Below are 24,069 nucleotides of genomic sequence, written 5' to 3'. Positions count from 1 at the left end.
TTCCTCTGAAAAGACTGGGTTGCTTGTTCTTGAGTCAGCTGTGTTATAATCGATGTGTTAACATCTCAGAAGACCCAGAAAGCATCATTAGACTTTCAGAGAAGGCAATACTTCCTGTTTCTAATGCTAAACTCAGCTCAGGAAGACAGGGCAAAATGATGTTCAATATTTTATTTTAAAAGATAAGGAAGCATGTAAAAGAATTTAAAAAGATTTGGGGGGAGGAGTATTTTTAAAAATCGGAAAGAAGTTGAGATTCAGTTATTTAGGAGACTCACTAAGATAAAAAAGGAGGCTTGCCCAACACTGCTACATTGCCATATTCAATCCCACAAATGAGAATCAACATTCAGTGAACATATGTGATATTATTGGGAATAGATTATTGCAGATAACTAAATTATTGGTTGGCATTCTTTTGGGGGGCTATTTTTGATGTCACCGGTGACAGTAAAATAGCAGAAAGTTCTTGAGATGTTACTTACTGAGAAAGTCTGTCTCCGATTCCTTTTCCATAAGACTACGCATCTCATCAAGGTCTGATTGAAGCAAAATACTGATTTGCTCGATTTTTTCATCTCTTTCACACAGCTTGCCTATCAGATTTTTTATTTCTCTCAAGGTCTCATTACCACTTTCTATCAGTTCCTTAAAAAAAAATAGCATTTGGGGGTATGTGAATATAAATAGCAACAAAATAAAAAAAAAACATCTTGTACAAGTGAGTCATGCACAAGACAAAAATACACACACAATATTGGTACTAGTTGTGTAAAGTAAGTGTCTTACACAGAAAATTCACAAAGTTCTGTAAAGGATGTTAGAAAAGTGAATTAACAAATGAGATTTAATAGAATGCTCACTAAACTCAAAATTCTAACTGGGTAGGGTAGTGGTGGCGGCATAAAAAAGCAGCTCATCTTAGGAGCACCACACAACTGCAGAGGAGACTCAGTGCGGCTTGCAGCTTAAGAGAAAGAAGCTTGCAGTCAGGGAGGTCCGAGCTTTAAATCCCCGAAAGTTCATCAGTGGGCTTCCCTGGTGGCTCACATGGTCCTGCAATGCAGAAGACCTGAGTTCAGTCCATGCGTTGGGAAGATCTCCTGGAGAAGGGAATGGCCACCCACTCTGTATTCTTGCCTGGAGATTTCAATGGACAGAGGAGCCTGGAGGGCTACAGTCTGGTCTTGGGCAAGTCACTTCAATTGTCTGAGTCTCAGTTGCTTCATCTAAAAAAGGCATTACTAGCACTTGTCTTAGCCTCTGTTTAAGGGTTAAACAAGGATCACAGGTAATCTTTAGTTACTTAGAAAGTAGCAGAACCAGGATCTATATTCTAGTCTACCTGCTTCTAAAGCAGGGAGAGATGGAGATGGTGCATAGCTGGTAAAATGTGGAGGAAAGAGAGAGTGCAGAACTGACAAATTTGTCCTAAAATAATCTGTCTTCCGTTTATGCTTGGAAATAAAAATGTCATTCCCACTTTAGCTGAAGTGGTAGAGTGGGAAGATAGCTTCCCAAAGGATGAAGATTTCATAATGACATTTTATATTCTTAAGAATAAGACAACAGGCCCAAAATGGAGTCACTTACACTAAATCCCACGTCACCAAACTGAGAGACTTAGTTTCAGTTCTCTTAGAAATGGAATCTTAACCAGTCCATCAGGAATTAGCTGATCAGCACTAAATAGGTAATCTGTCTGGTCGATCCCTGCCATCCCCGAAAGGGAAGTGGCCTTGCAATATGGAACCTGCCATTTTTGCCTGGAATGACTTCCTTGTTCTTGCTCCCTCTGCCTATAAAAGTCTTTCATTTTGTACAGATCCCCAGAGCTTCTTCCTGTCTGCTAGCTAAAATGCTGCCTGATTTGTGAGGTGTTGCACAGTGGTCATGTATGGATGTGAGAGTTGGACTGTGAAGAAGGCTGAGTGCCAAAGAATTGATGGTTTTGAACTGTGGTGTTGGAGAAGACTCTTGAGAGTCCCTTAGACTGCAAGGAGATCCAACCAGTCCATTCTGAAGGAGATCAGCCCTGGGATTTCTTTGGAAGGAATGATGCTAAAGCTGAAACTCCAGTACTTTGGCCACCTCATGCGAAGAGTTGACTCATTGGAAAAGACTCTGATGCTGGGAGGGATTGGGGGTAGGAGAAGAAGGGGACGACAGAGGATGAGATGGCTGAATGGAATCACTGACTCGATGAACTTGAGTCTGAGTGAACTCCGGGAGTTGGTGATAGACAGGGAGGCCTGGCATGCTGCGATTCATGGGGTTGCAAAGAGTCGGACACGACTGAGCGACTGAACTGACTGACTGACTGCAGAAAGCCAATAAAATCTTTAAAACTGATTCAGTTGACATTTGATTTGTGACAACACAAAGAACACATTTTAGGATGTGATGATCACATGAGCTCTGTCTTCCTTCCTTACACACACACTTATTAGGTAGGTAGATATCTTAGAAATATGATACTTATGAAGGCAACATAAAAAAGCTCACCTTAAGTGTAGTCCAAAATTCAGCCCACAAATCCGAATATTGTGCTAAATTAAAGATTTTTAAAATGCAAAGGTTACTGAAATAATTTGAACATTTTATTCAAGTAATGCTATTTGTTTTTCAAAAACCATTTTTATCTATAAGTTTTTACTTCTGAAATGTCAGACTAACACTTGCCCTGCCACTGTAAAAAAAAGGAGAAAATGGGACTAAATATATAAAACAAATAAGTTTGCTGCAATATCCAGTTTTCAGATACTGGAGAATGGGCAACATGGAACGGTGACACCTAAAAGAAGGGAGCTCTCCTCCGGTCACTGGGCTCTCCTGGAGGGGTGCAAGCTGAGCAAGACAGGCTTGCACACAGACACAGAAATCTGTTCAAAGATTAACAAATCAAATCCAGCAATATATGAAAACAGTAACAGCTTTTGAATAAGTGGATCTTATCGCAGGAGTGGAAGATTGGTTTGACATTCCAAAGTCAATCAGTGCAATTTTCTGCACTAACCTTGTAAAGGAGAAACACCACCTGAGCATCTCAGTAGCTGCTTGAGTCGCTGAGGTCACTCACAACGGCACTGCATGCCCATGTGACGGACCCCCTCCAATAAATACCCTGGACACCCAACCCTGTGAGCTCCCCTACCTGGCACCAGTTTGCATGTGTCACACACCACTGCTGGGGGAGTTAAATGCATGCCACTGGGGTGTAACTCTACTGTAACTCCACTGGGAGAGGCCACCTGCAGGCTTGCACCTAGTTTCCACCAAGCCCTTTTCCCTTCCCTGATTTTACTCAGTATCCTTGTAACAGACAATAACCATCAAGCATAACAATGTCTGAGTCCTGTGAATCCTTCCAGCTAATCACTGGGATTGAGGATGTTCTTGTGGACCTCTGAAACTTTACTAACAGCTGTGAAATCTTGCTGAGAAAAATTAAGTAAGTTCTAAATAAATGGACGTATACACTGTATTCTTGGATTGGAAGTCTTCACTTTGTTAAGATGTAAATTCTCCTCAGATTGATTTATAGATTCAACACAAACTCAATTAAGATCTGAGCAGGGGTACGCTTGTGTGTAGATTAATAAGCTAATTCTAAAGCTTATATGGAAATCAAAATATCTAAAATAGCCAAAATGATTCTAACAGAGAAGCACAAATGAGAAGAACTAACATTACATGATATTACAGATTGAATATGAAACTATAGCAATCAGGACAGTGTGATGTTGGTATAAATTCAGATACTTAGAATAAAGGAACAGATTCATAAAAGTGATTTTTTAAAAAAGTCATTGAGTAATACAATGCTAGAAGGAAAGTCTTTTCAAAAATGGTGCTGGAACAACTGAATATGCATAAGAGAAAACCATTATATTTCAACCCTACCTCATACCACATGAAAGAGTTAACTTTCATCCCTGGTTAAAGGGATCTAGACATTAAAGCTAAAAAACTAGTTGGTGATGGACAGGGAGGCCTGGCGTGCTGCAGTCCATGGGGTCACAAAGAGCTGGACACACCTGAGCGACTGAACTGAACTGAACTGAAAAACTAATAGAGAAAACATAGGAAAAACTCTGAGAACTAGGCTTAGACAAAAAAGGACACAAAACATACTAATGCTAAAAAGACAAACTAGATAAAGCAGACTTTGCTCAAAAGAAAATTTTAAACTTTTTTCTAGGGCACCATTAAGTAAATGAAAAGTCAAGCCTTAGACTTAAAAAGGACTCATTTCCAGACTATATAAATATTTTAACTCAATAGGAAACACAAAGAACACAAAGCAAAGGGCAAAATATTTGGAAAGACATGTGGCACTGACTTTTAAGGTCAAGTCACAATGCCATGAACTTCTACTTTGTTTTCTTGGAATGTTAGCTTTTGAAACACAGCAGGTCAAGCAGCTGCACGTATGGAGAGGCCACACAGAGGTGTTCTGGTTAGCAGTCTCCCCAGAATTCAGCTGAGAGCCAGCATCGACACCAGACACATGAGTGAGCGGGTCTGCAGAGAACTCCAGTCCCCAGCTGCTGAATTATCCCTCAGCCATCAAGGTGCCCCAGCTGATGTGAAGTAGAACAGGCAGGAGTTGCCTCCACTAAGTTCTAACCAAACTGACAATTTGTAAGCCAAGTAATCTGCAATGCTTGTTATGTTGTAACAGATAATTTGTCAACAACATAACATAAAAAATGATATGTAAGTGGCCAAAAAACACATGAGAAGATACTTAACCTTAGTCAACAGAAAATCTTAATCAAGAGGAAATGCCATTTCATAGCTGCTGCTGCTGCTGCTAAGTCGCTTCAGTCGTGTCCGACTCTGTGCGACCCCATAGACAGCGGCCCACCAGGTTCCCCCGTCCCTGGGATTCTCCAGGCAAGCACACTGGAGTGGGTTGCCATTTCCTTCTCCAATGCATGAAAGTGGAAAGTGAAAGTGAAGTCGCTCAGTCGTGTCCGACCCTCAGTGACCCCATGACTGCAGCCTACCAGGCTCCTCCGTCCATGGGATTTTCCAGGCAGGAGTCCTGAAGTGGAGTGTCATTGCCTTCTCCGATTTCATAGCTAGTAAATGGTTAAAATGACAACAATTTTAAGTGTTTTGACAATTTTAAGTGCTGGAGAGGATGTGGAGTATCCCATTGCTATTAGGATGATAAGTCTGTACAACTACTTTAGCAAACAGGCCATTTCTTATAAATCCAATGGTTCCCCTCCTTTGTATTTACCCAAGAGAAACTGAAATAAATATTCTCAAAAACACAAATAGTAACCCCCAAATGGAAACAATCCAAATGTTCCTCAGCTAGTGAAGGGATTAAACAAAATATGGTACATCCATTTAAAGGACCACTACCATACAGCTACTTCCCTGGTAGCTCAGATGGTAAAGAATCTGCCTTGCAATGTAGGAGACCCAGGTTTGATCCCTGAGTCAGGTAGATCCCTTGGTGAAGGGAATGGCAACCCACTCCAATATTCTTGCATGGAGAATTCCATGGATAGAGGAGGCTGGCAGGCTACAGTTCCTGGGGTCGCAAAGAGTCATACATGACTGAGCGACTAACACACTTTCACTATACAGCTATAAAAAAACAAACAAGGATATATGCAGCAACATAGATGGATCTTTAAAAAGTCTTCTGAGTAAAAGGAGCCAGGTACAAAACAGTACATGTTCTATCATCCCATTATACCCAGTCCTTAAGGACAGAGGCACTGTCCTTCAGTGGTTTCTGGGAATTGGAAGCAGACTGGGAAATCAACCATAAAGAGACACAAGGGATGCTTTTCAATGACAAAAATGTTCTGTATCTTTCTTGTAGTGGTTCTGGTGATATGTACACCTGTCAAAACTCATTTAACTTAAGATGGGTACATTTTATTATATCAAACCAGTAACATTGATTTCAACAAAACAGAACTTTATTTTTTCATATGTAAAAGGTGACTCATGACACATTACTTACTCTGAAGATCTGTCAGCTGACAAGACAGGTCACTTGAGGAGCGCACGAGGTCTTCTTCTCCCCTTTCGTATTGCTCTATGTTGTCCTTTAGGTATGCAATATACTGGAAATTAAAGGTGTATGGTTGCTTTAAGCTGTGGAATTATAGTAGGTTCATTATCTGTGTAGTCGCTTAGCAGACATCTATTGATCCCTCCTCTGTGTCCCATCATTCTAGCTGCCAAGGCGACAGTGGTAAGCACAGCCCTTGCTAAGTTAACATCCTGGGGAGGGAAATAAAGGACCTTGCTTCCTAGAAAGCATTTCAACGTCACCCAAATAAACATGATATGCTGAATTTGCCACAAAAATGAACGAAAAGGTATGCTGCCTAAATGCACTGTGTCCACAGGAAAAAAATGTTCCTTTTGGCAAAATGTGTGTTCAGTATATGCTACAAGGCAGCAACACTGCCTCACTGGAGGTGTTCATAGGACCGCAGAGAGATGAGTTACCAAGCCGGGAGACCCTGTGGGATTGCTCACTCTAGTTGGACGTTTCATCGGGTTGGCTGGCAGTGACAACAGTGGCTTGGATATCAGACACGGCTTTCTGGTCCAACCACCCAGCGCTCAGGGACTCCAAAGTCGGGCAACTCTGAAAATGTGGGCTTTGGGACATAAAGTAGGCACTGGCTCAGTTTCGAGAGAGAAGTTGTCAAACACTAGAAACTACTGATAAAAATCTTAGAAATGGTCCCAGTGCCCTAGGAGAAGACATGGACCTGTTCCACAGGGCTGTTCATGAGGGTGTTCCAGAGGGGCTGTCCTGCAGCCTTACCCTGGGTCAGTCTTTGCACAGCTTGCTGGCAGGTTTTGTAGTAAATCTAAGTGAAAACTATCATAAGCCAAATCCAAGTCATCCTTCTTGCTCTCTTTGAACATGGCCCACTGTTTATAGACTTGTGTAGTTCAGGCTTCCTGTAACTCTCTATTAGTCCCCTTTTCGGTCTTTTAGTCCCCTTTTGGTCTCTACTTCTACTGTTTCCTCTTTCAAAACTATCTTTCTTCCGAACTCTGTTCACACCTCACTGTTCTCATTAACTGTCCTCAAGGAATCTCACTATCTCCCAGGTGTAAATCCTACCTCTGTGCTAACGGCACCAGGTCAGATTTCTTCCTGGAGCTCCTCACCTGGTGTGATTAAATGCTCGTGCTCTGGGTGACTATGTATATGTGCCCTGGGTGGATTGTCACACTTAACAACCAAATTGTAATTATACATTTGTATACCTGTCTCCCCAACCAGACCGTGAGCTCTCTAAGGGTTTTGGGCTAGTGTCTTACCCATATTTGTATTCACTGTTTCATCCCTAGAACTTGGGACTCAGTGATGCTGAAAATGTTTGTTGAATGAAGGGATGAGATCATCAAAACAAAGAGTGATGAATGAATAAGATATAAGCATAGGGTCATCCAGGGCCTAGTAGATGGACCTTGAATCCAAAACAGAACTTTTAGAATCAATGTTTCATATAGTCATCCATTTGGTCACCCATTACCAAAATAGCAATGAAAATTCCAACTAAATTAATAAATAATCTACATCATCTTGATAGGAAGACAGTCTTGTGGAATGTTTCATAGGTGGATGGAATTTCTTACAAGGTTAGAAGGATGAAGATGTTGGATGTGTGTGGGTTACTGCAAATGGCACCTGGGCTCTGTGGAGCACATCTGCCTTTTCAAAGTAGACTCATATCTCTATGTCATTTAATTATACCGAAAAACACATGATATTACATAGATAATTGTTGCCATTTAGAGTCTTAGTGCTGTAGGACTGCCCAAAGTCACACTACAGGGTTACTACTGAGTGACAGACTCAAAGAAGTAAATCTTCAGTATAAATAAGCAAAACTTAATCTTTTGAGATTGAGACTTTCAATTTAAGGGTTGGATGAACAAATTCCTTTGCTATAAAAAGAACTATAATCAATCTGAAACAATCTAACTTTTAAAATGGCTAACAAACACATGAAAAGATGCTCAACATCACTCATTATCAGAGAAATGCAAATCAAAACCACTATGAGGTACCATTTCACGCCAGTCAGAATGGCTGCGCAAAAGTCTACAAGCAATAAATGCTGGAGAGGGTGTGGAGAAAAGGGAACCCTCTTACACTGTTGGTGGGAATGCAAACTAGTACAGCCACTATGGAGAACAGTGTGGAGATTCCTTAAAAAACTGGAAATAGGACTGCTTTATGATCCAGCAGTCCCACTGCTGGGCATACACACTGAGGAAACCAGAAGGGAAAGAGACACGTGTACCCCAATGTTCATCGCAGCACTGTTTATAATAGCCAGGACATGGAAGCAACCTAGATGTCCATCAGCAGATGAATGGATAAGAAAGCTGTGGTACATATACACAATGGAGTATTACTCAGCCACTAAAAAGAATACATTTGAATCTGTTCTAATGAGGTGGATGAAACTGGAGCCTATTATACAGAGTGAAGTAAGCCAGAAAGAAAAACACCAATACAGTATACTAACGCATATATATGGAATTTAGAAAGATGGTAACAATAACCCTGTAACGAGACAGCAAAAGAGACACTGATGTATAGAACAGTCTTTTGGACTCTGTGAGAGAGGGAGAGGGTGGGGTGATTTGGGAGAATGGCATTGAAACATGTATAATATCATATATGAAACGAGTCGCCAGTCCAGGTTCGATGCACAATACTGGATGCTTTGGGCTAGTGCACTGGGACGACCCAGAGGGATGGTATGGGGAGGGAGGAGGGAGGAGGGTTCAGGATGGGGAACACATGTGTACCTGTGGTGGATTCATTTTAATATATGGCAAAACCAATACAATATTGTAAAGTTAAAAAATAAAATTAAAAAATTAAAAAATAAATAAAATGGGCACAAGACTGAACATATACCTCACAAAGAGGGTCTCCAAGTGTAGCAAACAACATACAAATCATTTCCTGAATCATCAGAAAAATGCAAATTAAAACCACAGTGGGTCACCTCTACACACCCTCCAGAATGATTAAATTGAAAAAGGCTGAATTTTGCTCAGAATCAGGAATAACTACGCTCTCTTACACTACAGACGGGAGTGGCAGTTAGTGTCATGTCCTTGGGAGACCGCCCCTGTGCAATGCTGCTGCGTCACTTCAGATGTGTCCAACTCTGTGTGACCCCAGAGACGGCAGCCCACCAGGCTCCTCTGTCCCTGGGATTCTCCAGGCAAGAACACTGGAGTGGGTTGCCATTTCCTTCTCCAATGCATGAAAGTGAAAAGTGAAAGTGAAGTTGCTCAGTCGTGTCCAACTCTTAGCGACCCCATGGACTGCAGCCCACCAGGCTCCTCCGCCCATGGGATTTTCCAGGCAAGAACACTGGAGTGGGGTGCCACTGCCTTCTCCGCCCCTGTGCACTAGGGTGACCATTTGACCCTCTATGGCTCTAGAATGCCACTTGAGCTGTTCACCCAAAAGAAATACGTAACTACATTCATCAAAATACACGTAATAGAATTTTCATGGTAGTAGTCCAAATTAGAAACTCTCCAAACCCCCAGCAACAGCAGAGTGTATAAACTATAGTATAGTCATACAATGGAATACAATACATACAAACAGTAAAATACAGAACTGAGAATGAATGAACCATAACTTCACTCAATAAGAAGAAGAAACCTGGGAAGCATAATTTTGGGCAAAATAATATGTACTGTATCATTCCATACATATAATGTTCAAAAACAGGCAGAACTCATCTATAGTGTTAAAAATCAGTATAGCATATTGTGGGAGAGTATAGTATATGATATAGTATATCATGGGAAGGTCAATGACAGGAAGGCCCACAGAAGACATAGAAGACAGTATCTGGATTCTGTTGATGGATGCTTTGTTTCTTGATCTAGGTGTTGGTTATTCAATGTGTTAATTAAGCTGTGTATGATGTGGGCACTTCTCTCTGTGTACTTTAAGTTTCACTTAGAAAGTTTCAAGAGTTATTCTCTCCTTTTCTATCATAACTAGTACAGATATGGAAATCAACCATGACCATCGTACAAAGTAAAGTGCTCTTGAACTTACCTCTTTTAATCTTTTATTTTCCAGGATCAAAGCATCTGTTTTTAGGTCATGTAAATAGATTTCATTTTCTAAGCTTTTTAGAATTTCAAAATGAGCTTTGGTTTTATAGCTTTCATGCTCTCTTAACTGTTTCAACTCCTGCTTCACTTTCTTCTGCTCAAATATAAAATCCACAATTACCTTATAGAGTTCAACTAGCAGGGCACCAGTGTATTAAGCTGCCTGCACCACATTCAGAGAAGAGTTCTAATTACAGCTGACCCTTGAACAATGAGGGAGTGAGGGGCACCAACCCCTGCCCAGTCACAAATCTGGGTATAACTTTACAATTGGTACTCTATTTCCAGTTTCACATCTCCTGATTGAACCAACCACAGACCGTGTAGTGCATTCATTGAAAAAAATAATTCACAAATATATGGACACATGCAATTCAAACCCATATTGCTAAAGGGCCGACTGTAATTCCATGACCATCAGCAGAGGCTATGAACATCTTCCCTTGAAAAACTTTTAACTCCAAAGCTAATGGACTCTGGGAAGCAAGTCTACGGATCCCAAGTTCAGAGCTAAAGTCAAGCTATTGAGACAACTTCACAAAATAGAATATATCTTGATATATAAAGAATTGCCTGGCAAAATGAGGAGGAAGGGAGTAGAATTTATTGAGGTTTTTTCAGGGAGGATTTGATATTTGCTATTTCTCAAAGAATATTACTTTATGGATTTTTCTGAATTCTCTAGTCAGTTTTAGATTATTATACTGTTATAAATCACATAATCTTTGTATATTGTATAATTGCCCCAGCAGCATCCTATTAGGAAAATAGAATTATATATATAATATGCTGTTCTGCTGGTTGTTTAGTCACTAATGGTGTCTGACTTTTTTGCAATCCCATTGACTGTAGCCCACCAGGCTCCTCTGTCCATGGAATTTCCTACACCATATACTGGAGTAGGTTGCCATTTCCTTCTGCAGGGGATCCTCCCAATCCAGGGACTGAACCCGAATCTCCTGTGTCTCCTGCATTGGTAGGCAGATTCTTTACCGCTGAGCCGATGGAGAAGCTCAAATATATAGTATACTTGTAAATTTCCCCTTCATATTTTTCTATTTCAATAACACATTAAAAGTTACTTTTGATATCAAAGAATACATTTTATGTTTAATCAACTGCACATACATATGTTTATCACTATTGATTATAAAATGTTAGAAGGTAGTAAACATCCACTTACCTGCTCCTGTTTCATTCACTCTCCTAATCCCTACAACCTTTGCCCATTATCCTTGTCTTCATAGGAATTTACCAGAATAACAGATATGAAAAGAAGCTTACAAAGCATAATCCAATCTCTACTTTTTAAATAGGGCTTCCCAGGTGCTCAGTGACAAAGAATCTGCCTGCAATGCAGGAGGCACAGGAGATGTGGGTTCAATCCTTGGGTCAGGAAGATCCCCTGGAGAAGGGCATGGCAACCCACTCCAGTATTCTTTCTGGAGAATCTCCATGGACAGAGGAGCCTGGCGGGCTACATTCCTTGGGTCACAAAATTGTCGAACACAATTATTGCAATTTAGCATGCATGACACCTTTTAAGTAAGGAAAATGAACCCTCCCCCAGTGAGTGATTTTTCAGTGGTAACAGGTTACATGTTAATCTCTTCTAAAGCTGATCTCTCTCCCTCTACACATACACACACACGTGTATATATGTATGCTGCTGCTGCTGCTAAGTCACGTTAGTCGTATCTGACTCTGTGCAACCCCATAGATGGCAGCCCACCAGCCTCCACTGTCCCTGGGATTCTCCAGGCAAGAACACTGGAGTGGGTTGCCATTTCCTTCTCCAATGCATGAAAGTGAAAAGTGAAATTGAAGTCGCTAAGTCATGTCCGACTCTTCGCGACCCCATGGACTGCAGCCCACCAGGCTCCTCCATCCACATACATATATATGTATATATATATATGTCTCCAGCAGAGGCGTGGGTAGGTGATGGCCTGCTTCAGGGTCGGGGGCACTGAGTGTGGCAGTGTGTGCACAGGACCTTTTGAAGGAGTCTCCATTATCTTCACTACCCCCGCCATTGTTTGGTTTCAGGTCAAACAACAGGGAGGGAACACAGTTCCGTCCATCAACAGAAAATTGAATTAAATTTGTACTGAGCATGGCCCCACCCATCAGAATAAGACCCAGTTTCCCCCACAGTCAGTCTCTCCCATCAGGAAGCCTCTTATCCTTATCCTTCAGAGGATAGACAGAATGAAAACCAAAATCACAGAAAGCTAATCAAACTGATCACATGGACCACAGCCTCATCTAACTCAATGAAACTATGAGTCATGCCATGTAGGGCCACCTAAGATGGACGGGTCATGGTGGAGAGTACTGACAAAATGTGGTCCACTGGAGAAGGCAATGGCAAACCACTTCAGTATTCTTGCTCTGACAACTTCATGCGACAACTCCATGAACAGTATGAAAAGACAAAAAGATATGACACTGAAAGATGAACTCCCCAGGTCGGTAGGTGTCCAATATGCTACTGTAGAAGAGTAGAGAAATAACTCCAGAAAGAATGAAGAGATGGAGCCAAAGTGAAAACAATGCCCAGTTGTGGATGTAACTGGTGATGGCAGTAAAGTCCAAAGTTTTAAAGAACAATATTGCATAGGAACCTGGAATGTTAGGTCCATGAATCAAGGTAAATTGGAAGTGGTCAAGCAGGAGATGGCAAGAGTGAAGATCAACATTTTAGGAATCAGTGAACTGGCTCATTGGAAAAGACCCTGATGCTGGGAAAGATTGAAGGCAGGAGGAGAAGGGGATGACAGAGGATGAGATGGTTGGATGGCATCACCAACTCAATGGACATGAGTTTGAGCAGGCTCTGGGAGTTGGTGATGGACAGGGAAGCCTGGCATGCTGCAGTCCAAGGGGTCGCAAAAAGACGGACACGACTGAGTGACTGGACTGAACTGAACTGAATTAAAATGGACTTGAATGGGTGAATTTAATTCAGATGACCATTGTATCTAATACTGTGGGCAAGAATCCCTTAGAAGAAATGGAGTAGCCATCATAGTCAATAAAAAAGTCCGAAATGCAGTACTTGGGTGCATTCTCAAAAATGACAGAATGATCTCTGTCTGTTTCCAAGGCATACCATTCAATATCACAGTAATCCAAGTCTATGCCCCAACCAGTAATGCTGAAGAAGCTGAAGCTGAACTATTCATTGAAGACCTATAAGACTTTCTAGAATTAACAGCCAAAAAGGATGTCCTTTTCATCATAGGGGACTGGAATGCAAAAGTAGGAAGTCAAGAGATACCTGGAGTAACAGGCAAATTTGGCCTTGCAGTACAAAATGAAGAGGGCAAAGGCTAAAAGAGTTTGGCCAAGAGAACACACTGGTCATAGCAAACACCCTCTTCCAACAACACAAGAGAAGACTCTACACATGGACATCACCAGATGGTCAACACTGAAATCAGATGATTATATTCTTTGCAGCCAAAGATGGAGAAGCTCAATACAGTCAGCAAAAACAAGACCGGGAGTTGACTGTGGCTCAGATCAAGAATTCCTTATTGCCAAATTCAGACTTAAATTGAAGAAAGTAGGGAAAACCACTAGACCATTCAGGTATGACCTAAATCAAATCCCTTATGATTATACCATGTTAATAACAAACTCAAGGGATTAGATCTAGTAGACAGAGTGCCTGATGAACTATGGATGGAGGTTCATGACATTGTACAGGAGGCAGTGATCAAGACCATCCCCAAGAAAAAGAAATGCAAAAAGGCAAAATGGTTGTCTGAGGAGGCCTTACAAATAGCTGAGAAAAGAAGAGAAAATGAAAGGCAAAGGAGAAAAGGAAAGATATATCCATTTGAATCCAAAGTTCCAAAGAATAGCAAGGAAAGATAAGAAAACCTTCCTCAGCAATCAATGCAAAAAAAATAGAGGAAAACAATAGAATGGGAAAGACTAGAGATCTCTTCAAGAAAATTAGAGATACCAAGGGAACATTTCATGCAAAGATGGGCACAAAAAAGAACAGAAATGGTATGGACCTAACAGAAGCAGAATATATTAAAAAGAGGTGGCAAGAATACACAGAAGAACTATACAAAACAGATCTTCATGACCCAGATAACCACGATGGTGTGATCACTCACCTAGAGCCAGACATCCTGGAATGCGAAGTCAAGTGGGCCTTAGGAAGCATCACTATGAACAAAGCTAGTGGAGGTGATGGAATTCCAGTTGAGCTATTTCAAATCTTCAAAGATGATGCTGTGAAAGTGCTGCACTCAATACGCCAGCAAATTTGGAAAACTCAGCAGTAGCCACAGGACTGGAAAAGGTCAGTTTTCATTCCAATCCCTAAGAAAGGCAATGCCAAAGAATGCTCAAACTACCACACAATTGCACTCATCTCACATGCTAGCTAAGTAATGCTCAAAATTCTCCAAGCCAGGCTTCAACAGTACATGAACCGTGAACTTTCAGATGTTCAAACTGGATTTAGAAAAGGCAGCGGGACCAGAGATCAAATTGCCAACAACCATTGGATAATACAAAAAGGAAGAGAGTTCCAGAAAAACATCTACTTTTGCTCTATTGATTACGCTAAACCTTGGTGTGGGTCACAACAAACTGAAAAATTCTTAAAGAGATGGTAATATCAGACCACCTTACATGCCTCCTGAGAAATATGTATGCAGGTCAAGAAGCAGCAGTTAGAACTAGACATAGAACAAGGGGCTGGTTCCAAATTGGGGAAGGAGTACGTCAAGGCTGTACATTGTCACCCTGCTTATTTAACTTATATGCAGAGTACATCATGCAATATGCTGGATCATGCAAGCTGGAATCAAGATTTCTGGGAGAAATATCAATAACCTCATAACCTCAGATATGCAGAAGACACCACCATTATGGCAGAAAGCAAAGAACTAAAGAGCCTCTTGATGAAAGTGAAAGGGGAGAGTGAAAAAGTTGGCTTAAAGCTCAACATTCAGAAAACGAAGATCATGGCATCCGGTCCTATCACTTCATAGCAAATAGATGGGGAAACAATGGAAATAGTGAGAGACTTAATTTTAGGGGGGCTCCAAAATTACTGCAGATGGTGACTGCAGCCATGAAATTAAAGGACATTTGGTCCCTGTAAGAAAAGCTACGACCAACCTAGACAGCATATTAAAAGGCAGAGACATTACTTTGCCAACAAAGTTCCATCTAGTCAAAGCTATGGTTTTTCCAGTAGTCATATACAGATGTGAGAGTTGGACTATAAAGAAAGCTGAGTGCCGAAGAATTGATGATTTTGAACTGTTGGATAAGACTCTTGAGAGTCCCTTGGACTGCAAGGAGATCAAAACAAGTCAATCCTAAAGGAAATCAGTCCTGAATATTCATTGGAAGGACTGATGCTGAAGCTGAAACTCCAATACTTTGGCCACCTGATGTGAAGAACTGACTCATTGGAAAATACCCTGATGCTGGGAAAGATTGAAGGCAGGAGAAGGGGATGACAGAGGGTGAGATCATTGGATGGCCTCACCGACTCAATGGACATGAGTTTGAGCAGGCTTCGGGAATTGGCACTCCTGGTGTGCTGCAGTCCATGGGATCACAAACAGTCAGACTCCACTGAGCTACTGAACTGAACACATATATATACGTATATATACACACACATATATATATATATATATACACACATGTGTATCTATATACAAGTGTGTATGCTGTGACTAAAAATTTCAAAACATTGGTTTAATAGGGTAAGTTTAAACAATGTGACTTTCTTGAAAACTCTAGTGGCACTAGGTAAGTACCATTGTCTACATATACCAATATTCTGATGAAATGAAAAAAGAATGAATATATTTATACTTTACCGTGTTGTTAATGTATTGTATAAAGTCTCTTGTAAATTGAGAAATATTATTATTCAGTAAATTTTGTTCATTTTTTTGTGCTATAAAGAAAGAGAGAAAAAATAACTACTCACAATGTTATTTAAATAAAAGGAAATAAGACATATGCCTGGTTTTAAAAGCCGAATACTATTTTAAGGCTTATGATCAAAATCAGAAGTCAGGTGCTCCTCAGTGCTGTTTCCACCCCTGTGTTTGACTCTTCAGAATCAACCATTTTTAACTCAATTTTACTTTTTCCTCTTCCTTCAAAATTTTCTTTCTGAAAAATTTTTTCTTCATAAATTTTTTTTTTGTTTCCTTTCTTAACTTTTTTCCTACTTACTTCCTGATACAGTTGAGGAGGACATAGACACTCCTATGGTCACATCTCCTGTGAACACTCACAGCCTCCACGTTTGCTTCCTCTAACCTCCTCATTAATTACAGATTTTGTTCAAATGAATTCCAACTGTTTGGATCATTATGATAGTGCAAAGTTTATTCACTGATGAGACAAATGGTACAGTATGACTATATTTCTTTTCTTGTATAGTTTTTGTTTGTTTTTCCTGGAGTTAAAAATCACCTCACTTTTTAAAAAATAATGCTTAGTTTTCCATGTATATATCATTGATTCACACCAAAATCTATAATAGCATTGTAAAATCTTTCTGAAAATTACTTCCCATGTGGTCAGACACGTTAGGTAGTCCATCAGTTCCATTCTTCTGCCCTCCCCCACTGTCTTCTGTGCGTTTTTCTTGAGTCCTACTGCAAAGCTGACCTCCTGAGACTTCCCCTGGCATCTCTCTCATGTTAGACCTCCTGCTTTTTGAAACTCTTCTTTCTCTTAATTTATTTCTTCTATTTGTTGAAGCAAATTTTGTGTAGCTTCCTGAGACATAGTAGATGAGATCTTATATATCTAAATATATCTCTATCCTACATCTCTAGTTGACTGATAGTTCGGATGGGTATCTAATGTAGGAAATTTTTTTCTCTCAAAATTTTGAAGGTAATGTCTTCTAAATTCTACTATTATATTGATGCTAAGAAGTCTGAAACCATTCTGGTACCTAATCTTTTGTGTAAAATCTTCTTTTTCTCTCTAGAAACCTTTACAATCTTCTTTTTTTTTTTTCCTCCTGAAATCCAGTGATGTGGCTTAGTGTCTTTTCTTTCATATATTGTACTGGGAATCTGATAGGCACTTTGAAATAGGAAATTCATATTGTCCAATTCTGAGAAATATTTTTGTAATATTTTATTGATAAATTTATACTTTCCATTTTTCTCTGTCTTTCCTGTTAGTTAGATATTTGACATCTCAGAATAGTTTTATAATTTCCTTAAACTTTATCCTGTTATCTCCTTGTTTTTTTTTCTATTTTTGGAGAAATCTTCTTAACTTTTTTATAATCCTCTTATTGAATTTTAAAATTTTAGTTGTTACATTTTTTATTTCTACTAACTCTTTCATGTTCTCTGTTCTTTTAAGCATCTTGTTTTTTCATAAATGCAATATCTTATTTTATTTCTCTAAGAATACACCTTTAAGATATATTCTCTATAATAGAAAGAATATATATTCTCTGCAATAAATAGAGAATATATATGCATTATATATAATAATATAGAGAGAATATGTACTCCCTGAGAATCCATATTATGTTCTTTGTGTTGTCCATGTTTCTACCAAATTCTCTTTCTGTCTGCTTTAGTTTCTGTCATTCATGTTGGAGTTTTTTCCTGAGATGTCTGGTGATTTTTGACTATCTAATCCTATTTATGAGTAAGGGACTAAAAGGTTTAGTTCCTACTATCTGGAGCACATTGCTCTTCTGACCCCTTTCCTTCTTTTCTCCTGCCTTCCCTTCTACTTTCTTCAGTGTTTTACCCCTTTGTTTTGACTTAAGAGAATCAGTCCTTGCAGTATACTGCAATATATTGCTTACTTTTATACTCATAGTGTTTCTTACATGCTCCACCCAGTGCAAGAAGGGATGGAGGTTGGAGAAGTAGATATCTGGCAACAGAATATATACACATTGTAAGTCTTGCTACAAGTGGTAAAAGATGAAGGAAACTTAACTGGGTTAACCAAATGAAAACCTGGCAAAAGTGGAAACCAACTGAGGACTGGGAACCAGACCAGTTACCTAGGCATTTATTCTTATTCTTATATTCTTAAAAATCCACCCTCTGTGACAATTACCACTATTCACTTTGAATATCTGTTTCACATTGCAGCATATGGGCTTCCATGTGCCTGCCCTGTTTTGATACACCGTTTTAATTGCTATCCCCATAGTCATCTTTGCCAGCTTATCAGTCCCACCACAGTGCACACTTTTTATTCCCATTCCAGTACTTTCTGTAATTTTGGTCCTGGCCTCCTGATTGCAATAGCATTTCTTCTATCATCTAGAAGATAGAAATGCTGGAAGTTGTCCTGCTTAAAAACCTGAATTCTTGGCTAATGACCCTTCACTCCCCAGATTCAAGACAAGAGTCACACCTCTAGGATTGTTCTAGATCTGAACTTTTGCATTCAGGTTTAGATGACCACAGCCAACTTTTGGGGGAGAATAATTGTTTTTTATATTAAACACACACATGGTTGTGCCATGCACTAAAACACAAAACATGCTTTCAGACACATTTCATATCCTGTATGAAGCCCCCAGATCTGAGACAAGTTCGTATCTATCTCTGCCTTAGGGTTAGATTAGCGAAAAAATCTAAGGAGTACCTACTTGATAAACGGTTAGTCATAGCTGGAAAAAGATATAATTTGTAAACTTATGTTAAGAAACATAAAAAATTTTCCACATGGTAGAAGGTAAAGAAATTGGTTATACCTTTACCAAGTACAGACAGAAACTATATAATATAGTTGTTACTAATTCTTTGTTTTAAATAGTGTTTAAAAGAGAAGAAGAAAAATTTGACAAGAATTAACAGTAAGATTGTGGTGTGGAGAAGAGGAAACTAGAAGAGGCAAAAAGTAGAGAATGGAGAATTAAAGATGATGGAAAAAGCTTGAGAGAATTTCACCATTGGCTTGTGATGAATGGCCCACCTTGTGTTAGCAGACAACTGTGAAATCCGTACCTGGGCTTGAAGTCAATTACTAAGTACTTCATATCTACCTGTAACAGTTTCAATGAGATTTTGAAATTTTCTGTTTTTGTCTGTGAATTCCTCTTCTGCCACCTGAAGCTGTGGAAGACACTTGTCTAACTCAACTTCCTTTTCTTTGCTAATTTGTGCTTCTTCAGCGAATCTTTGCTTGAAAGACAGAAAGCTGATTGTGAGGTATGAGTATGGAGAATTCACACAATATTCTAGAGTAGAAGGTAAGTTCATTGATGTGGAAACTTCTGTCTTGGACATTTCTTATCCTAAATTGCATAGAAAGATATCTGGCACACACTAGATATTTAATAAATATTTGTTGGCTGACTCACTGACTCTCTGGCAATCTATAATGTTAGGAGATAAATTCGCTAGGCTCTCCAAAGATCCTTTCAGTTCTACAGCTTGACTGCTATGGTTCTATTGCTGTTACCTTATATGTGCCCTAAAACTATTTGAGAAACTTTCTTTTGATTGATCATACATAATGAAACCTGGAGGAGGGCATGGCAACCCACTCCAGTATTCTTGCCTGGAGAATCCCATGGACAGAGAAACCTGGGGTGCTACAATCCATGGAGTCGCAAAGAGTCAGACACAACTGAGTGACTAAGCACAAGCACAGTAAAAAAAATATATGCCAGCTCTAAGAAATGTGGATGTAAGTAAGAAGTGGGGAGGGGGTAGAAACAAATGGATATAATACAATACATGGGTTAAAAGTGCCCAAAGCAAAACATGAACATGCTTGCTTACTTATTCAAACTCAGGTCTTATATAGTTTCAAATGGAATATAGTTGAGTCTCTCCTAGAAAGTCAGGGTGGACTTAAACTAATGACTAAGGCAAAAATAGCCAGCTGACATGTACCATCCACTCTCCTGTCCTGTCAGGACCACTGAGTTTTAGCTGAGCAGATGCTGCCAACGAGAGTGATTTCTCAGCTTTCCTCCCAGATAGGTGTGACCAGTGAGTCTGTGAGCAGAAGTGGGGTATGCCATTTCTGGGTCCTGCCCCTAAAACAGGAAGAAGTATACGGCTCTTGGGTCCTTCCTCTTTCCCCTTGCTGGAAGAGGATGAGAATGGACACTTGTACCCGCAGATGTTAGCCTCATGCTGAGGATGGCAGAGCTGCCTTTCCAGCCCTCAACCCCCTCCCTTCAGCCTGTACCAGGAAGAGAAATAAAAATCTCTCTTCTGTAATGACCATGTCAGGGGTTCTTAACTAGATACTAAGACTCTTAAGATTTAAACAGGCCACACCTGACCCAGTTTACTTTTATTTTTTATTTTTATCTAAGTTGAACATACACATAATTTAAAAGAAACCTCAATGCCAGCAACATCAGGCCTGTCTCCCCAACAGGAGGCGCCCTTTCAACACAGCCAACCTGAGGCTAATGTCCATTGACCCCACCAAGGTGATAACTCAGCCCAAGAGAAAGAGTCCCACAGGGGTGGATGTGAAGTCCTCCCTGGCTTAGAAGCCTCATGTTCAAATTGGAGCCAACATCTCTTGGGCATACCTTCCAGGTCCATACCAGGGACATGCCCTTTTAAAAGAGGCACCAAATCCAGGAAAGCCCAATGCTCTGGTTTCCCATTAGTTATTCTCCTGGTCAAGATGCAGCACACCAATAAAGTGTTGTTCTGCACAAGCAATGTTGCCTGATAATACCACTGAGAATCCATCTTTATCAGGTTACCAGGGGAAGGAGCCAGAAAGTTAAGCCAAAATCAATTTCCCAATAAAAGACAGAGGACTGTTAACCCTTCAGTGCACATCTTGCTTATGTTCACTGTATTTTGGCCTCTTTTTGATAGAGCACCTTGCTTGCCCCAATTATAATAATACAGTGATTTAATGGCCTGATAGGTCCCCTTCCATATTGTCATTAGAATTCTTATGAATAACACAGAAAGATAAAAACAACATAAAACACCACAATATAAAATTATTACAATGTAGAATCAGGAGTAAATTTCTCCAGACTGCACTGTTCAGAAACTCAATCATGTATTACCTATACTATGTTCTCTAAAAAAAGAATGGCCTAACAATGGCTGCCTTCCTCACATAAGGACGTATGTGCATACTTTAATTCATTCCCATGCCTGCACAAGGGTTAGGCAGCCAGCACCACCCTAACAAGAAACCATGCTCTTGTTTTATGCTTGGAGAGAGGACTGGGTACCAGGTGCTGCTGCAGCTCAGGCAAGGGGGTGTTTGCCTGCTGGCTCGGCTTCTTGGAGGTGGGCAGCTTCTTCAGATCATTCAAATCCTTCCTCAGCTTCCCTGTGTCCTGAGCCATGTGCATATGTAGCCCAGTGATGAAAGACTCACTATGAAACCTACTGATTTCGCTTTCCCTCCCTGTGAATTTGGGCTCTGTCCATCCAGAGGTCTTACTGCCGGTGAGAATGATCCCACCAAGGGTACAATAATACTCCCATAAACCAAAATCTGAGGTTGCTGCTGCTGCTGCTAAGTCACTTCAGTCGTGTCCGACTCTGTACAACCCCATAGACGACAGCACACCAGGCTCCCCTGTCCCTGGGATTCTCCAGGCAAGAACACTGGAGTGGGTTGCCATTTCTTTTTCCAATGCATGAAAGTGAAAAGTGAAAGTGAAGTCACTCAGTCGTGTCCGACTCTTAGCGACCCCATGGACTGGAACCCACCAGGCTCCTCCGTCCATGGGATTTTCCAGGCAAAAGGGTACTGGAGGGGGGTGCCATTGCCTTCTCCGAAATCTTAGGTTACTGCCTCTCAATTTTGGGCTCCTCATGCCAATTGAACTAAAGGCAGAAATGGGATTCCAATGTGCCTGGGGTTATTGATGATGATTTTCAAAAGGAAAAGGGATTTATAATAGTAGCATCCAGGCTGCCATCTGTCCATGTCTTTGTGTAAATGAGGCACAGGTGGACACAGCCCTGCAGGGGGCACATAGCCTGGCAAACAGATTATCTGCAGAAATTTTCTTATCTGCAGTCTTCCACTTCTAATTTACTTGTTTTGCCTTATTTCATTGTATAAGCTTGAATGCAATGTCAAATGGTGTCGTCTTACTCCTGACTGTCCTCATTGGTTTAGCATTAAGTATGATGGGTAAATTCTGTCATCTCTGTTTCAAAAATCATCTGAGATGATGACTACCTCTGACCACCCCTCAGTTATCATTCTAAGTCAAGCTACTTGGCATATTGATCTCACTTCCTAATTGGTCTTCCTGTATCCACCACTGCTTTCCTAAATTCTGTTGAATATAGCACCTAGAGTGATCCTATTTAAGTGAAAGCCATATTATTTCAGAATAAATAATATTCACTCAGAACCTTCCAATGGCTTCCCAGCCCATGCAGAGCAAAAGACAATGTATCCATGAGGACCTACAATGAGGGGCAGGCCTGGAGTTGCCCCTTTTAGATCTCCCCTCAAGGAAGAATTCACTGACCTATGACAAGGAAAGGAGCTAGCTGACAGCCTCCCGGGTGGTTGGCTCCTTCAGCGTGACCTTGGCTATCTAGCCAAGACCAAGCTCTTCAGTGGCCTCCAACTAATTGTGTGAGCAAGGAGATGGTACAGGGTGAGGCCATTTCTGTCCAAGGCAGGCCTCTTCCTACGGACAATCCTGGCTTTGGAGCTCCCTAGAGAGAGTTTGCAGCCTACATAGTGGCCCCTGGCTAGTCCTTTCATAGGCATTACACCCTAATAAACCTTTGAACTCCTAACTCCATGTCAGCATCTGCTTCTAGAAGATGAGTCCCCGCCCGGCTGGCACTCTCCCCCATTCTGCTGCAGCCACGCTGCCTCCCCGTCATCCCTCAAATAGAAAGTCTAGTCTCAGAACCTTCAGGCTCAGCATGTCCTCTGCCTGGAGCCACCTTCTCCAGATGTCTGCACATCACACTTCCTCATATCCTTCAGGGCTGTGCCCTTCTCTGACTCCCTGTTTAAAAGGGCACATAGACTGCATTATATATACTCGCCCTAGTCTACTTTCCTATTTTTATTTTCTCTATAGCATTTATTGCCATTGAAAATATCACATGTTCTACTGTTTATTTTCAGACACCCCCCCCCCACCCTAATGGAATGTTTCATAAGGACAAAGCTCTTTATCTGTTTCCCACCCCTCCCTTTTATAAATTTCTGTTTTTCAAGATTTAGAAGGATACCGAGCACCTAGACATGCTCCGGCCAATGGAGAAATGCCTTCCACCTTGCGGCTTCTTCCTTCTGTTCCTTCTAATTTTGTATGCGTTTGTGCAATGCTTTTTTCCCCTTGTTTGTTCCCTGAGTTGTGCCAGTTTCCATTTCCCCTCTTGCTATTTCTGGCCATCCCCTTCTGACGTCTCTTCCCTGAGTTCCTGTATTTCCATACTCCTAATCTTCCTTGGCACCTCTATGAAGTTTTTTCTGAATTCACAGATGAATGTTGAATCATAGTTTTCAACTGTTCCAGAACAATTTTATGAAAGTTTCATTCCCCCTTCACCTGTTTTTCTCATAGTATTTTTATGCAAAAGATTTATCTGCTTCTAGAATTGACTTTTCCTGGGACCAGTTATCTGCAGAGGGTTTCTGCAGGACATGGCAGGGTGTGTGTGGCCGTGGTGGAGGGCGGAGAGTGGGCTTGGATCAGGGGAAGATCTAAACTTTGAAATGTAAGGACTGCCTATTCCCTTGCTACAGCAAGGCGCTGCTGCCTTCAAATTAAGCTCCTCTTTAGGGTAGCCAGGCCTTTTTCCCTCTCTTCAAACTGAATTAAGTTCAGGAAGCCTCCTATTACCATCTCTTTACTTCTCAGCTACTTTATTAATGGTGGTCTCCAAAAAACATGCCCTTGCCTGTCAAGGTAACACCAGCACCTTGAAA

At 40.7% G+C, this 24,069-nt stretch overlaps 1 protein-coding gene across 3 annotated transcripts in view; it reads right to left on the bottom strand.

Moving 5' to 3' along the window:
• The window catches only part of CCDC175 (coiled-coil domain containing 175), an 81,369-nt gene that overhangs the window by 11,903 nt on the left and 45,397 nt on the right, over positions 1-24,069 (bottom strand). For all 3 annotated transcript variants that reach the window (XM_006069654.4, XM_044924908.2, XM_025295438.3), the window contains 6 exons: positions 19,202-19,340; positions 16,029-16,108; positions 10,103-10,255; positions 5,993-6,095; positions 2,506-2,549; positions 486-648 (listed from right to left, as the gene is read on the bottom strand). In XM_006069654.4, coding sequence (XP_006069716.3) covers positions 486-648; positions 2,506-2,549; positions 5,993-6,095; positions 10,103-10,255; positions 16,029-16,108; positions 19,202-19,340 — 682 coding nt within the window. The remainder of the gene's footprint in view (positions 1-485; positions 649-2,505; positions 2,550-5,992; positions 6,096-10,102; positions 10,256-16,028; positions 16,109-19,201; positions 19,341-24,069) is intronic.

Source organism: Bubalus bubalis, chromosome 11 (genome assembly GCF_019923935.1).
Source record: "Bubalus bubalis isolate 160015118507 breed Murrah chromosome 11, NDDB_SH_1, whole genome shotgun sequence".
In the NCBI taxonomy this organism is placed as follows: Eukaryota; Metazoa; Chordata; class Mammalia; order Artiodactyla; family Bovidae; genus Bubalus; species Bubalus bubalis.
This window is presented reverse-complemented; position numbering and strand designations above follow the sequence as displayed.